General features: G+C 30.2%; 1 protein-coding gene across 2 annotated transcripts in view; it reads left to right on the top strand.

The window, feature by feature from the left end:
- LOC127700956 (retinoblastoma-like protein 1) overlaps positions 1 to 16,554 on the top strand; it is a 79,424-nt gene extending 62,870 nt beyond the window's left edge. For both annotated transcript variants that reach the window (XM_052204705.1, XM_052204704.1), the window contains 15 exons: positions 2,626 to 2,707; positions 3,636 to 3,773; positions 4,457 to 4,539; positions 5,575 to 5,695; positions 6,235 to 6,330; positions 6,686 to 6,791; positions 7,716 to 7,900; positions 8,417 to 8,560; positions 8,807 to 8,989; positions 9,523 to 9,594; positions 10,081 to 10,195; positions 10,848 to 11,002; positions 11,442 to 11,501; positions 11,929 to 12,096; positions 12,973 to 16,554. In XM_052204705.1, the coding sequence (XP_052060665.1) occupies positions 2,626 to 2,707; positions 3,636 to 3,773; positions 4,457 to 4,539; positions 5,575 to 5,695; positions 6,235 to 6,330; positions 6,686 to 6,791; positions 7,716 to 7,900; positions 8,417 to 8,560; positions 8,807 to 8,989; positions 9,523 to 9,594; positions 10,081 to 10,195; positions 10,848 to 11,002; positions 11,442 to 11,501; positions 11,929 to 12,096; positions 12,973 to 13,182 (1,918 nt within the window). In that variant the 3' untranslated portion in view covers positions 13,183 to 16,554. The remainder of the gene's footprint in view (positions 1 to 2,625; positions 2,708 to 3,635; positions 3,774 to 4,456; positions 4,540 to 5,574; positions 5,696 to 6,234; positions 6,331 to 6,685; positions 6,792 to 7,715; positions 7,901 to 8,416; positions 8,561 to 8,806; positions 8,990 to 9,522; positions 9,595 to 10,080; positions 10,196 to 10,847; positions 11,003 to 11,441; positions 11,502 to 11,928; positions 12,097 to 12,972) is intronic.
- Positions 16,555 to 16,860: the final 306 nt, after the last annotated feature.

Raw genomic sequence — 16,860 nt, 5'->3', positions numbered from 1 at the left:
ACAATACAAAATGCTATTCTATTGAGATATGGTTACTTTCCAATATTAAATTTCTTTGTTATATTTATATTGGCAAATAGGTATATATATATATATATACAAGTCTAAATTGAAAACAACGTTCAAACCTATGATTGCGTTGAATAAAAACCGCAATTTTTATATGTGTGCATGCAAAACAAATTTCTTGTTAGAAGAGTCTAAATACAGCACTAACAGCATTTTCCAAAAGACCAAAAAAGTTAAAAAGTATATTTTAACAAAACGCATTTGACTAACAGGTCGAACAACAAATGTTCTTAAACCCTGTCGACTGCCATTGGCGATTGCCAAATAAACGGATCACCAGGTGTAGTAAATGGATCTTATTTATAAATTAATACCAAACAGAAAACAATAAACTTGCGGCAAAGATGGTATACCGTAAACAAAAGGTGCAAAGATTTTTGTACACCATATCTGGATTTCGACAATTAATGTCTCTTCAGTGATGTTAGGAATCAAAACGGTATTTGGAAGGCCATATAATTCACCTCAATTTAGGATAGACTCTTGAATTTTGAGGAGTCAAAAATAGGATGAACGGATCATATAAACCAGAAGGCAAATATAATACAAGCCCAAACGAAAAAATATAAACAAGTCTAAATTGAAAACAACGTTCAAACCTATGATTGCGTTGGATAAAAACCGCAATTTTTATACGTGTGCATGCAAAACAGATTTCTTGTTAGAAGAGTCTAAATACAGCACAAACAACATTTTCCAAAAGACCAAAAAAGTGAAAAAGTATATTTTAACAAAACGCATTTGACTAACAGGTCGAACAACAAATGTTCTTAAACCCTGTCGACTGCCATTGGCGATTGCCAAATAAACAGATCACCAGGTGTAATAAATGGATCTTATTTATAAATTAATACCGAACAGAAAACAATAAACTTGCGGCAAAGATGGTATACCGTAAACAAAAGGTGCAAAGATTTTTGTACACCATACCCGGATTTCGACAATTAATGTCTCTTCAGTGATGTTAGGAATCGAAACGGTATTTGGAAGGCCATATAATTCACCTCAATTTAGGATAAACTCTTGAATTTTGAGGAGTCAAAATAGGATGAACGGATCATATAAACCCGAAGGCAAATATAATACAAGCCCAAACGAAAAAATATAAACAAGTCTAAATTGAAAACAACGTTCAAACCTATGATTGCGTTGGATAAAAACCGCAATTTTTATACGTGTGCATGCAAAACAAAAAATTTCTTGTTAGAAGAGTCTAAATACAGCACAAACAACATTTTCCAAAAGACCAAAAAAGTGAAAAAGTATATTTTAACAAAACGCATTTGACTAACAGGTCGAACAACAAATGTTCTTAAACCCTGTCGACTGCCATTGGCGATTGCCAAATAAACTGATCACCAGGTGTAATAAATGGATCTTATTTATAAATTAATACCAAAAAGAAAACAATAAACTTGCGGCAAAGATGGTATACCGTAAACAAAAGGTGTATATATATATATATATATACACAAGTCAAAATTGAAAACAACGTTCAAACCTATGATTGCGTTGGATAAAAACCACAATTTTTATACGTGTGCATGTAAAACAATTTTCTTTGTAGAGGGGTCTAAATACAGCACAAACAACATTTTCCAAAATACCAAAAAGTGAAAAAGTATATATATAAATGTCTAAATTGAAAACAACGTTCAAACCTATGATATATATATGAAGTCTAAAAGAAATATATATTTTTATCTAACTTTTAAGATCTTTTTTTGAAGAAGTATTTTTTTTAAAAAGTTTTTTATAAGTGGAAAAATTTTGATTAATATCAAAGCCATTGTTTATGTCTGATATCAAGGTCACAGTCTAATTTACTTAATCATCAGATTTTATGTACATAGAAATGGAAGGTTCAAATTTCTGATCATTGTTCCTTTAAATTCCTTGTTTATTGTTGAACAATGCATGTGCATGCACTTGTAAGTGGAATTTTACGATTTTATGTACTTGGCATTTTACCCATCACTCCTAAGATCATCTGATATGCAAATGTATAGCCTGACTGGATCCACTTTCCAGTATAAAACTTTAACAATTTAAATAGTAAAAAAAGATTGGACATTTTTAAATTGTTTTAAACCACAAAGAAATGTAGAAAACCACATTGAAGTCATCGGGTTCATTAGAGCTTTAAGTAGGAATGCATCTAAGTTGCACTCGATAACTTACATTTTAATTGTTTTTGGAAATTAATTGGCAAACCAGTTTAAGTTTTTTTATGTAAATTTGGGTTGTAATTTTTCCCAATTAGAACAAATTTGAAATACTAGAATATTACTGTTGTTTTTTATGCCCAAACAAGACAACCAAGAAAATGAATTTATCACCTATCAGAAGAAGGGAAAGGCAGCTACATCATAAATTGTTAAACTAATTAAATCATTACTGAATTCCTTTCAAAGTGAGCTATCTAATAAATTGTATATGTTTCATATTTTTTCGCAATTAAAAATTGTAATTTGAAAGAGGAAATTTCAATTTCAGATTGCAGATTATATCACATAATTATGAGAACTTTAATCTGTATTATCTATTATATTGCAGTGAATGTCCCAAAGATCCTATAGATGGCATTTTGTCACGTGTGAGAGAAATGGGAGAAGTCTTTTGTAACCAATATGTTCAGGTAATCATGAGATTTATAAAATATGATATATTACTATTTATTATCAGATCTTTAAAAATTGATAAACAACGAGTCACAGTGAATATACATAGGAAATAGAGGCATATATATATTTGATATGTAAAAAAAGTGTTAAACAAACTTCAAATGAGGAAAAAGAAGCCTACATTTTCTGCTGCTCAAGGGCACCTGTCAGACTAGCCAGAATAAAGGTTGGGTGAAACTAATTTCTTCATTCTTATCCTTCAACAAAAATCATCCCTTGCTTAGACCTGATAGCAGCACACCTCTGCAGGGAGATGACGTATAATACTGTTTTAATGCCCTGGCCTCATCTGAGTAAGCATTAAGTGTTACCCTTGTCCATCTGTACGTCCCAAAATTGGTTTCCGTTCTCTAACTTAAGTTTGCCTCGACCAAATGTTATGAAACATATACACAATGCTTATTATCAAAAAACTCACAAGTTCGAATTTTTGTGGTGTCATTTTTACTGTTCTTGAGTTATGTCCCTTTATAACGTTATATGCAAGTGGGGCATCATCTGTGTCCCATGGACACATTCTCCATTTATTTATAAGTTTTTGTGTTGATAAATGCATTGTTTCTGATGGAATAAATTCCAAAGTTTTTAATAACTACTTTGAATTCATTTATTTTCTTAGGTTTCAATTTTCATGGTTTCAGGAGAAATTGTATTCTCACGGATATTGAATGTCATGATTTTATTAAAAGTCAGCACACAAGCCAAAAAAATTTCTATTTCGTTGAACATTTAGATTCGTATTTAACCTTTGTCAACAAAATCCACAGAAATTGGTATCCGACAAATAATAATGAATTCACAGTATTTCTTCATTTATACTTTTTGTTGAATGACAGAGGTGCTGCAATAACATGCATGTAACTTCTGCTATTATTTTTGTAGCCAACAGATGAAAATCCAGGTGCCCACATAGACTTTGCTAAGAGACGGTTACAGCTTGGAGAGAGTCTTTATTATAAAATATTAGAAAGTATTGTAGCTCAAGAGAAGAACAGATTAAGTAGTAAAGAGGCTATATTTGTAAGTACAATGTATAAGCAGTTGCATACAATTTTCCCAAAAGTCATAGATGAAATTGAGGCAATATATAGAAAAGGATTTAAGGTGGTACCAAACACCTTGACTAAAATTAATTTGGCTCGTTTGATTTTCATAGAATTTTGACAAAATATTTACTTTGACCCTTTGACAAAATATGAAAAATTTCAAAAGACTTGAACCACACACTTTAACGGAAAAATTTCATTGGAAATATAGCAGTTTGACAAACACTTATTTTGATCATCGAGAAGCTTAATATTTCCTTAATAGAACGTGTTTAAAATGTTCAGCTAATTTTTACAGAGTTATCTCCCTGTAGTGTTATGTACCACCTTAATTGTCATGAAAAAAAAAGAAGATGTCTGACAGTGTCTATTACTTGGATGACTATTTATTTATTCATGTTACGAAGGTGACAATTCTACTGTAAAAGTCACATTTGTGTGCAGCCAGTTATTTCTTGTCACCATAATTGTGAAAAAATGTTACTTTAGTAAATCTTTAACCACTAAAGATGGTAATGGCAGGCTGGAGTGTTCAATTCTTATAATCGAGATTCGACCATGTTTTCACAAGTACTTTGAGGTCCTGCAAGGATTAATATATAAGTAGAAAGTGTGTAATGAAAGTTCCTTTATCAGTGTATGCATATATATTTACAGAATTTATTGGAACATGACGCCTTTCACAGATGTTTATTTGCTTGTTGTTTGGAAATTGTTATATTTTCCTACAATTCACAAAGGTAAGATATTATTAATGATTTCCTGTATTATATTAAAAATCCCATGAATGACTATGAGGTATTTCAGGGCCTTTTCATTCAAATACTTTAGGTCATAGTTGAACCTTGTAATTCGCCATTTCAGAATCTAAAGGACTATGGGTAATCTCTTTGTTCGTACACCAAAATGAAAATAACGTCATGTCATTGGTTGAATTTCCATTGTTTAGTATGTTTTAAATCAATCACAACGTTTTGGTGTACGCTTAAAAAAAAATATTACAAAGAATGCATTAGATTCTGAAACAGAGGTTTTGTATCGCTCATATAAAAATAAGGAGATTTTGTATTATTGCCTATGAGACAACTGTCCAACAGAGGCCAAAGGACAAGGAGGTTAACAATTACAGGTTACCATACTTCATCCCAAAACTGAAGAAGTACAGTAAGCTATAAAAGCATACATTAGCATACATCCTAAAAAATATGGCTTGACCATATAGAATTTCCATTGTCTGTCTGTCTGTCTACATATTTACACCTATTATTCTCTATTTCATTCCTTTCTTAAAAACAAATAGTGGCTTATTAATAATAATTATATGATTTGATTTTATCTTCAAATACTTTAATATGATTATATAAACACTGAGTTGACATCACTGTGATATGATTATGTTAACACTTGAGTTGACATCACTGTGATTTAATAATGCACATTATAAAGGAAATCTTGGGGTTCCACAAAAGGTAAAATTTAAAAGAAAAAAAAAAAACCCAATTGTTTGGGTTAAGAGTTAGGAAGATTAAACACATTTCAGAGTATTACTGTTATATTCTTAAATCCAATTCTTAATATGGGTAACTGTAATTTTCATATAAGCTTAATTTTATGTTGGATCAGCAGATCTTAAGATATGAATAAGGTCCATCTGGTAGCGTTCTTAACTGGTTTTTCAATTTTTTTCATATCTGTCTCAGTTAATGCGTCTGTAGGTCGCATCCGATAAAAAAAAATTGAGATGATTTAATATTCTTATGACAATATATTTGCAGGAAATTTCCATGGATTGTAGAAATCTTTGATATTTGTCCTTATTATTTTTACCGAGTTGTGGAGATTATTATACGTGCTGAAGATGGTCTTTCAAGAGATGTAGTCAAACATCTTAATCATGTGAGTTGACAAAAAACTTTCATTTTAATTTTACACAAAATGTTCACAAGGAAGAACTAATGAAGTAAATCAATAGTATACAATTGACAAATTCATATTCTCATTTGACATTCATACCATGTATTATGGACTACTTGATATCCCTTTGAAGCTTATTTCTGCAACATTGCAGTATTTGTATTGATTGGAGAAAACTTAGAAGTTAAAATATGACATAAGTAATCTAAAGTGTTAGGATGAAGACAATAAATTGATGGTCACCACATAAATAATTGGAGAGTAGTAAATAGGGTTAAGAGACTTGTCAGTTTAGTCTTTTCTATAAATTGCTGTCTTGTTTACTTAGCAGTTAAACAGAAATTATATATTAAAAATATATGATTTCTTCTGGTACAAATGATGTGGAAATCATGGTTTAGGAAAGAACCTTGTGTATATTCATTTAAATACAAAATTTACAACTGCCCACAACCTTAAATTTCTCAAATACTGTGATATAATGTATTTTACATATCTTAATTATATTGTGTTTATAATAGGTAGAAGAATGTATTCTGGAAAGTCATGCCTGGAAACGGGAGTCACCACTGTGGACAGCTATCCAAGATAACAATGGGGTACCAGTTTGTGAAGAGGTTTGTATATTCTTGATAAGAGCTGGGCAGTGAAAAGTTTCAATAGTACAATTTGAAAATTGCACATATTAAGGCAAAAAGCCCGCATTTTATTTATCTTAACAAAATATTTTGATTTAGTTGCGATTGTAAAGAACACTTTTTCACACTAGATTCAAAGTTGTGGTATATATATTTATACTGTGTTTTAATTATTTTTATCAATGTACAAAGTAGTACAAAGTTTCTAGTTTGGAAAAATGGAAAGAAAAGTTTCAATTTGATATTTTGAAAATCAATTAAGAAAAGAAAGAAAAAGCCACACACACATTGTTTATAAACTTATGTATCACACAATATTTTTTTTTATATATAGGTTATCTTGCCAAGTTTGATAGACAGCAATTTAAGTTCAGGAAGTAAAGTGATGCAACATCCTGCAGTTAAACGATTGGTCGATGAAGGTCATGGGGGCAGAAAAGGTTTGTTCTGTTCTCAACTAAAATCAAGATTTTAAATATACATGTGAATGAAACAGCAATCCAACAACAAATTCTTCTAAAATAGATATCTATTGTTGAATTGTAATGATGTTTTTCCATTAAGGTTTATGCATATATTAATCAAGCGTTTAAGGATTAAGTGCATCCATTTATACTATTATTTATGATGATAACTTATTGTTTAAAGAAATTAAAATTTCCATGACAACCTACCAATCTTTGGTATGTATGAGAATATATTTATCAATACTGTTAAGCAACCAGCATAATCATTCTTTTGTTCAGAAGTGTAAAATGAGTACCAAACCTCAGTTAGTTTTGAATGTAACATCATTTTATAGTCTCAGAAATGATAATGTTGTTGTTTTAAAGTGCAAATCTGCCTAAGAATCAGGCATTGGTGAAAACATATCAAACAAAAACCTGCTCAAGTTTACATTAATTTATGTTCAAAATGTATAATGGTGTATACATATAACATCGTTTCCTTTTCCTGTTCTGGTATTTCACTAAAAATTAACAGTTAAGGGGAGCTTACTCCGTAATTTGCTATCATTCTAACCAAAAGTTATCTAGAGATTACTCGAAGTACAAGACAGGCAGAAACGAAAGACAAACCATTCCTAACACAGGATGATGGTAACTTCAAAATAGGATTGTTAGGTCGGAGGGTTTTTGTTGGCCATGTTTTGATATTCTTCTAAATTGATTGATTCTTTCAAAGACTGGCACTTAAAGATTTGAAGAAAATAATGACAACCTAACTGAAGACTATGTAACTAGTAATTTAGTATGATTCATTAGGAATGATGAAACACTTATGGAGGAAAGTTTATTTTAACATTTTTTAGCTTTCATATTAAAGCTTCTTATAGAGTTACAGTACTTATCTTTTAATTACAGAAATCCCTCAGTCACCACCAGGACCATCAGCTGCTGACAGGTTTAGTTCCCCATCACCAGGGAGTGCCAAAAGGAGGCTGTTTGGAGCAGGTGGTGGGACAAGTTCTGCAACAACACAGACTGGAAACCAAGACAATCAAACAGTAATAGCATTCCAACAGGCACAGACCGAAGATGGGAGACAGGTAAAGATAATTAAATGAACATGATTCAGATTTTTACAGAAATTTCCAGTGACATTTATATCAATAGGGTAATATGAGATATTTAATCAGTTAATAATTGATATGAGGCAGGTGATACCTTATGAGCTTCTGTAGGGGTTATAATGATTACAATTTTTTTTCTCTCTCTGAATACATGCCATCATGTTGTTTGGTATTCAGATAAAGAAATTTGCAGGAAATCCTTTGCCCCTTTTTGATGTAATCTGATAAAAATCCATGGGGAATTCTATCTTCTTTATGAGGTTTTACCAAAACTATCGAAAGTTTTATCACAGTCATGTTGAAGGTTTTCAGTATATAGATCTAAATTGAATCTACCATATTTGTTCCCTATGGGAGCATATGATAGTTATAGTAACAAGAAATGTATTTTAAAATGTGTTCTATAGATACAACCTTGTAAAAGTCATAACATCCTAGAAAATGAGGGTGGTATTTTTGTATTTCAGTCACATTTTTTCATTGCTCTTTCAGATACTGATACCTTTACATACTACCGTTGTAAGGACCTCAAATGTTGCAAATAAACAGGACCAGAACGCAGCACCTACAAATCAGACAGGGAACCAGTCTCAGAAACCCAAGAAAACTGGTTCTTTGGCACTTTTCTTTAGAAAGGTAAATTGATTGCTTTATTTTGAAATACATTATTTGTTAAGATTGCAGATTTTTACAAGTTAAATATATCCGGATAGTTCAATGTAGTGATCTTATTTGATGTGTAATATATAAATATATAAATTGTGGAGCATGACAGCTTAAAAAATAAGTCAAAAACTAAATGCAGCCATTTATACCTTAAATTTGGTAGGAATTTCACATTCCTGTAAAGAGTTTAAATTTATTTGTTGTCTTTAATTTTAGTTGTATCATATGTCATCTGTGAGATTACGTGACTTATGTGAGAGGCTACACATTGAAGAAGAGGATGACCTTAGGAGAAAGATATGGACTTGTTTTGAACATACACTTGTGAATCACACTGATCTCATTGTTGACCATCACATAGACCAAATTCTTATGTGTGCAATATATGTGATGTCAAAGGTGAGTTATTTAATTTGGAATGCTGTTGGTCAGTTGCAGGATATAATTGAATCTCTTTATAAAGTTTTTAGTTGTCCTGATGACAATTTTCAGTATATTCAACAGCCAATAAGTTGATTGCCTGAACTAAATGTGTTAAATTATAAGAGTAAATTTTTCTAATGTTAGTTGATACTGCATGTTGATATTTTCCTGGTCATATAATAATTATCAGCAATCATTAAATGTGTAACAATTCAGACAAACCATAGCAATCTTCTGATAAAATGATGCTGAAATGGTTGCTTATAACCAACCAGCCTTTGTAATAAGAGTAACCACACAAATCTATTTTACAAAGGGAGAGAACTAGGATATTTAATATGTATAAGAAGTATCTGACTAGTAACTCTACATTTGAACTTTTATGATTGAGAAATATTTTTCCATTGGATTAATATATGTATAAAGCTTTTACTTCATCTATTCTTCTTGGTGGCCATTTATGGTGATTAGTGAAATGTCAATACATTTTTTTTGCTTGTTTTTTTCAGGTTACAGGGAATTCTCAGTCATTCCAGAATATTATGAAGTGTTACAGAATGCAGCCGCAGGCACAAAGTCATGTAAGTCAATTAATTAGAGCAACAATTAAATATTTAATTTAAACTTCAGTCGGTTGTTATATATCTACAGCAATTTATGTCTTTTTGTCTGGATCTAAAGGAAGATAGCAGGTTCCCCTCAATTGCGTTAATTCATTGGTTCACTACACAGCTAGACAAACCAAAGAATTAAAATGTTTGTTTGCTGGTGTTCCATTAAGCATGCAGCAGTTAGGAGTAAGAGCAAATACTGATTATACTTGACTCAGAAAATATGTCTGGCTGAGATGATGTATTCCTTGGCACTGTTAATCTTGTAATTGAGATACATCTATTAATCCATTCATCATTCAATATTCTGATAATGTCGTAGTTATAAGATCTAAAAAGAAAAAAAAGGCATCAATAGTACACAGACAAAAAATTTATAAAAATTAATTCTCATATTAGTTAACTATGATGATATTCACACTATCCATACAATGGTCCCCTCAATTAACATTACAGGTTTACAGAAGTGTGTTGTTGACAGGTCGACGTAGACACACATCAGGTGGAAGTGATGGTAGTAAAAATGGTGCCAGTCGCTCGTCATCGCCCACAAATAATACAGGTACTACAGGTAAGTTCAATTTCAGAGCTTTCACTATTATTATTATTCTATGGAAACTTTTTGAAGTTTTCTGTTATTACTAGTAAAGATAATTATGAATCTACAATGGAGTAGGGGCAATAAGTCCCTTATTTGGCCCAAATATTAGTGCAAATTGAAAAGTTACCATATATATTCTTAATTTTGTCCAAACTACACTTAAGGTACAAGGTGTTCAGAAAATTAAAACAAATCTAATTTAAAGAGCTACCCTGGCAACAAACCACAATGAATTGTATAATTTGTAAAATTTCTCGATTTCCTTGTTTTGCATCAATTTATAAGTGTATATTAGATTGGAAAAGTATGTGTGCACACAAGAAACGCAACTTAATATTTGGTTATATATACATATATTATGTCAAAAGTTATGATAAAGCTTCTCATACATTATTTTGTTGTTCTTGGCTGAGCATGATGTTTCCACAATGCACCTACTCTTTTAACTTTTCTCAGAATAGCAACTTTTTCTCAAGCTACATAAATTGGTACAAGATTCATACAGTTATCTTGAAAATTAAGATTTTCCTTACATTGATTACATATAAAACTAACTTGTATTTAAAAACCCACATGTGTTGTATTTAGTGATAAAATAAGTTTTGTTTTTTGTTTTTTGCAGAAAAATCAGAAAACCGAGATTTAATGAGGTCCACGAGCACATTACCTGTTCCTCACCCTGGAAGTCATCCTCCTACGCCAACCCACCTGACTTTGGGAGGGTCAGGCTCTGAGGCTGAGGAAGAAAGAGGGGATCTCATTATGTTTTACAATCAGGTAAACTTAGAAAATAAGATTCTTCTGCTGGATTATCTATACATGTGTGATGTTAAATTAGTTACAATGTATAGAAAGTTGGACAGCATTACTGTAAAGATTTTCTTTTAAAACTTTATGATCTTTGAAATACAAACTTTGTAGGCATTTTTCTTCAAAATGTTATTGTATCCATTTTTCCTATTGTAATGGTTTTATTTTTATTTTTGAAAACAACTTTGATTGTCACATCATCAGTTTGTAATATAAGCTTACATATTATAAAAATCAGGAGAACAGAAAATTAGAATTGAATTTAAAATGTCTGAAATTAAAATCATATGAATTTTTTTAGTATATCAAAGTAGTTTATTTAGGCTTGTATAATGTATGGAAAATGTTTATGTAATGGATAAGAAAAATATTCAAATTACATGTATAGCTATTATTTTTTTTGCAGATTTATGTATCAAGATTGAATAGTTTTGCAAAGAGATTTTCAGCTACAGTTCCTTCAAGGGTTAGTAATTTGAATACCCCATTCCAGCTAATTTGATTGTTATACTTTGTAATTTTAGTTCGAATACCTCATGGCAAATAATTTGATTTTAATACTTGGGAAGCAGTTAAGAATTTATCCTTTGATATTTGGATTATTTCAGTTATTTCTTTTCTGTTTTATACTTCACCTTTATACTATCACCTGTTTTTTTTCAACTAAACATGTTCAATTTTACCTTCACCATTATGATATAGACTCAGTTTATCTTATATTCGTTTAAAATATGGTTACTAATTTTAAAGAAAACTAAAAAAAGAATGAAAAGTGACTTACTCAGTCAAAAATATATTTGTTAATGGCAAACAAATGGATTTATCTGTTTTTCTTTCTTTTTTTCTTGCATGAAGTTTTTTTTTTATTCAATAAAATAAAATAATAATTTTAGGATTGTCCAGCTTTGTCTCCTTTACCGATGATGAAACCTCAGACATTGTCACCAAGACGAGTATCCTCCAAATATCCAGTATACATATCTCCACACAAACAGATCAATCTGAAAGCAACTCCTGCTACAGGCAGAATGCACTATTGTTTTAACAGAAGCCCGGCAAAGGTATGTAAAAACCAGTGTTCATGGATACCTGTTGTTGCAGGAGAAATATTTCTTGGCTTGTGAATTCCTGAATTATTTTATTTTTGGAATTTATGTTATCTTGCATCTCAAAGGCAGTAAAAAAAATCATAAGTAAAAACAAAGATTAAGCAATAATATTTTAGAGTGTAAAAAGCTTTCCTATTAGTTGAAATGATGTCCCAAATGCTTGATAAGAGTAGAGCAGACCATTTTTTAAAGTAGATTATTTTAGTGTTTTGGGAAAACTTATTTTTCTAAGCAACATATGGAAGCAAAGAATTGAATAGAAAATTGTTAATGAGAGGTTTTGACCCCAAGGGTGACTGGGGTAAAGAAATATAGTTAATTGACTTCTCCTGTATGGCAGTAATACTATGTATGCTTTATAGGGATCATATATTTCCTGTACAGAATGTATGAATTTGCAGCCATCTCAAATCAGAATGGAAATATTAAATCTTAGGCTCTTGCTGAGAGAGTGTCATGCTCTTTGTAATTTAAAGAATTTTTCAACAAAAAGCATGTGGGAAAGGAGGAGATAATTTCTCTGCCAAATAAATTTCTGCCTCTATCCAGTATACTATCTTTTTTCAGTTGCAGTTCAAATTTCCAGCCCTTCATTCCGGTAGACCCACTTTGCAGAACCTCTTTCTGTGTTATTGTTCAATTTTTCTTGTTAGATCTGAAGATACATGAAATATTTCCCCTGGACATTAGACAAACAAGAAAAAAAGAGTTTTCCAATAGTGTAAAATAATTGATTTTATTTATTTTTAAATTCTAATAAATTCAAAATATTCTCAGATTTTTTTAAAAAGTCTACCTATTGTTGATGTTATTTTCTGTCTCTTATAGGATCTGCGTGCAATAAACAACATGATAAAGATGGGTGATAAGAGACCATCGTTTCTGGGCAAGAGAAGTTTAGGAACACTTGATGTAAATGGTGATGAGGAAGGCAGTGAAAGTCCAACTAAGCTGAGACGACAAGGTTCCTCGCCAATGTTCTTGAAGAAACTGCAGTCTCTTGGTGTGGAGAGGCGAGAAGCCAATGGGAGCATGTAGCTTCAGTGAATAAATAGTTAACATAATGATGGATATTTAAAAACATTGTTGTTGTCTTTCAGAAAAAAATATCACTTAATTATTTTTAAAATCTATTCATAAATCATTGTCTAGTTTACATTAACTTAAATTTGCCATGTTAGAACTATGAAATGAATTCATTTGATCTGTTTTAGTGGGGGACTTTTTGTCTATCTTATGGATAGAATTTCAATTTTTCTTGGATCACCTACTATGAATTAAATTATTAACTGAAATAGGCACTGAAAATTTAATGAGACTAATAATCAATGAAGGTATTACTTTCATTAAATGTCAGAATTAATTGTCAGTTTCAAATGTATAAAATCTTGATATTGATATAGGTCAGATTTAAATGAACTTCCTTGTGGCTTTGACCTGTAGTTCTGACTTAAGCTGCTGACGATAATGTGATATACAGAAGATATAGTGCTCATATTTATTGTCTATATACTTACAGATATTCCAATTTATTGAAGTTGTATAAATAGTAACCATAGAAACCAATGTAGCACTAATTTATTTACTCAAGTTCAAGGTTTTTGAGCTGACAGAAAGAAATTTTCTGGTGCACAAAACTTAAAAAAAACTGTGATAGATATGGCTTCCATAAATTTTTGATAAAGTTAATGAGTGATTGTTAGTAAACGATACAGTATTAATTATAAATACTGTTGTAAGAGTAGAAGTGAAGCATTTCTTTCTAAAATTCTGTTTGACATCCAAAATTGCTTTTCTTGTAGTTTCAATTATTTTAATAGATACATTGAGAATAGAAATGTGATAGAATTCCTAAAGTGGTAAAAAGTTTATAATTTGGACAACTATTAACCATATAAAAACTATTGATTCTGAGTTTGACCTTAATTGAATCTAAATTTTATTCCCATTTTCACCTTACAAAGGAACAGATGTACTGCTATTGCAAAAGTGTTGGTTGAATTGAGACGATAGTAAAATCATTTATTGTAATTGTTAATATCTATTTATTAACTGACAGTAGAAGGGTGAAAATTGCACAATCATTATTTCACCGAGGAAATAAAATATTGTTATTTTCTAAACAAGATATAAAAACCACACTGTAACTTTATTTTCTAAGAGAATGTTTTGCATTAAATGTTCTTTGATGTAATAATTTCTATAGGAAGACAATTTTCTTTTCTATATAGATATAAAACATTTCATATTTTGTCTTCAATTTATCAAGAGTTTCTGAAAATCCACTGACTTTCTCACAAAATGGATACCTTATCAGGAGAGAGTAGATTTCTAATGTGAGTAATTATGCTTTTTAGATTTCATATTATGATTTGTAATCTTAAGCAGTGTTTTCTTTTATATAAACATTCTGAATTTTAAAAAAAGACTTTTATATCTGCTTGCTTGTTGAATGTAATATTTTAGTATTTTATTTTTTTGATAGTGCAATCTTTTTGTAAATACCAATCAATGTGTAAATATCTATTGATGACAGATAGTCATATTTTTACAGCCTCTTTGTAACCTTACTTTTACTTGAGCTTTTCACCTTTAGATTTAATAATGTTTTACATCTTTCTAATATCTTATTTTCTTTTTAAGCAGATGTATATTTTAAGACTTTATATTGTTGCTACACAAATAGTGACATTCATCTATTGGTAACACTCATGAATTTAGTAAAATGATTTTTCTCTGCATATTGAAATTTGTATAATGTTTGAAAAAGCAGATAAGATTTATTTTGAGGCAATATCAATCATGTTAAAAAAACTAACTTTATCAACATCATATGCATTTCATATATTGTAAATTCAGATATTATTGCATGAAATTATTATTGCTACTGTTGATAAATAGGCAAAACATGGAAGATTAATTAATTTGACCTAAGGAAATGTATTATTCAAACAATGAAATATGAATCTAAAATGTAAGTTATAATAAATGCAATTCCAATACAAATGCATTTTCTACCATGTTAAAACATGCAACAGTTTCTGAATTCACAATACCTAGATGTTGTTACTTTAGAACTAGAAATTTCTTGTTGACAAAATTGCATTGCAATTTAATAAATATGGTCAGCTTGGAGGGATGTGAATGAAAGAAATGTATGAAAAATAAGTATAACCAAATTATGTTGCCTCATTTAGGAAACGTTTCTGGATTTTTCATATGAAATGTAAGGGAAGAAATGAATTTATTGTACAGCAACATAATATTTCCCACAGAGCGCAACTAAAAGTTAGCATGCAATATTTATATGGCACTAGTGCAAATATAGCTTCAAATTGTCAGTGATAAAAATATGCTTTCAACAGTTTTTTAAGCTTTGCTATACAATAAATGGTTTAATGAATTGAATATATTTTGAAAGTTCAGAAAAAAGAAAAAAGTAAAAAAAAAAAATGAAGAAATAATGGCAGCTAAAAGGGTTATTACAGTTGTATATGAAATATAACCAAATGAATGAATTAAACTCCGTCTGGTTAACCAATCAATGTCTGTGTGAATCCTTTCGGTAGAGTCCATGAAGTGGATAACTTGAATGAATGAAGGAAGAAACCATCCAAACTGACCTGAGTCTTATTTAGGGTACATTGTTAAATCTTTGTAACAATCTAGTCATAATTCATGGTAAACAATGTTATTTGTTGTTAGTTTTTGTAGGATAGATAAATCATATCAAAACTTATTGTTATGTGAAAAATATGGCAACTGAAATAATGAAATAATAAGGTAACACCATTGTGAATTTTATATAATTTCTAATTTTGTAGATTTTGAAATTGGTTGATGATTTATTTACCATTGTGGTTTAAGTTTGGGAGGTTGTCTATTAAATTCATAAACTGTATACATGGAAAGTGAAAATATGACATTTTATAAACAAAAAGCAAATGCTGGAAATATTTTATAAATTAAAAGCAAAAGCTGAAAGAGTATCTATTTTCATGTTAATATAATATAATGATTTGTACTCTACTGTTAATCTGCAGTTTTTGAGTTTTTGAGAGGACTATTTATTTTGCTATCAATGGTGTGAGAAAAAAACCCACAGAAAATAAGCACCCTGTGAAATTAAACAAAATTTAATCAGTGAATATGGTATATAAGTAAGGAACTGTAATATACAATGTTTATAGTAGACTACATTATAAATGTAGATTTCAATATATTTTGTGATGTCTGTGTTGGGGAATTTTTGTCCCCTGTCTGTTTGTGTCAAATTTTTAGATGCCAAATTTATTATTGTACAGTGGTTATGCATGCCAGTCATATTATGTACATTATTTTAATTTGTACAGATATAAATGTTGAAATACATGTCTACACATCAAATCTAATAAAAAACATGAAAACTTATCAGGGTTTTTATTTTTCCACTAAACAATCTTATTACCAGGTAAAGAAAGCTATTACTTGGGCTCCTTTGTCATAAGAGATATTACCTTACTTTGTATAGAATGATGTGTCTACAATAATAGGTCAATTCTGATCTGGACTCTACAATAATAGGTCAATTCTGATCTGGACTCTTTATCTTCAATTGGAATGGGTGACCTAAAGACTGCCTCGAATGCAGGAAGTCCTTGGTTCAACCCTAGGGCAGAATCAAACCGTAGAACTTTTGTATTTGCTGCTCTGTTGAGTACAATACATTTGGGATTT

This window comes from Mytilus californianus, unplaced genomic scaffold (assembly GCF_021869535.1).
Source record: "Mytilus californianus isolate M0D057914Y unplaced genomic scaffold, xbMytCali1.0.p SCAF_5, whole genome shotgun sequence".
Classification (NCBI taxonomy): Eukaryota; Metazoa; Mollusca; class Bivalvia; order Mytilida; family Mytilidae; genus Mytilus; species Mytilus californianus.
The sequence above is the reverse complement of the archived record's forward strand: the minus strand, read 5'-3'. Positions and strand labels throughout refer to the sequence as shown.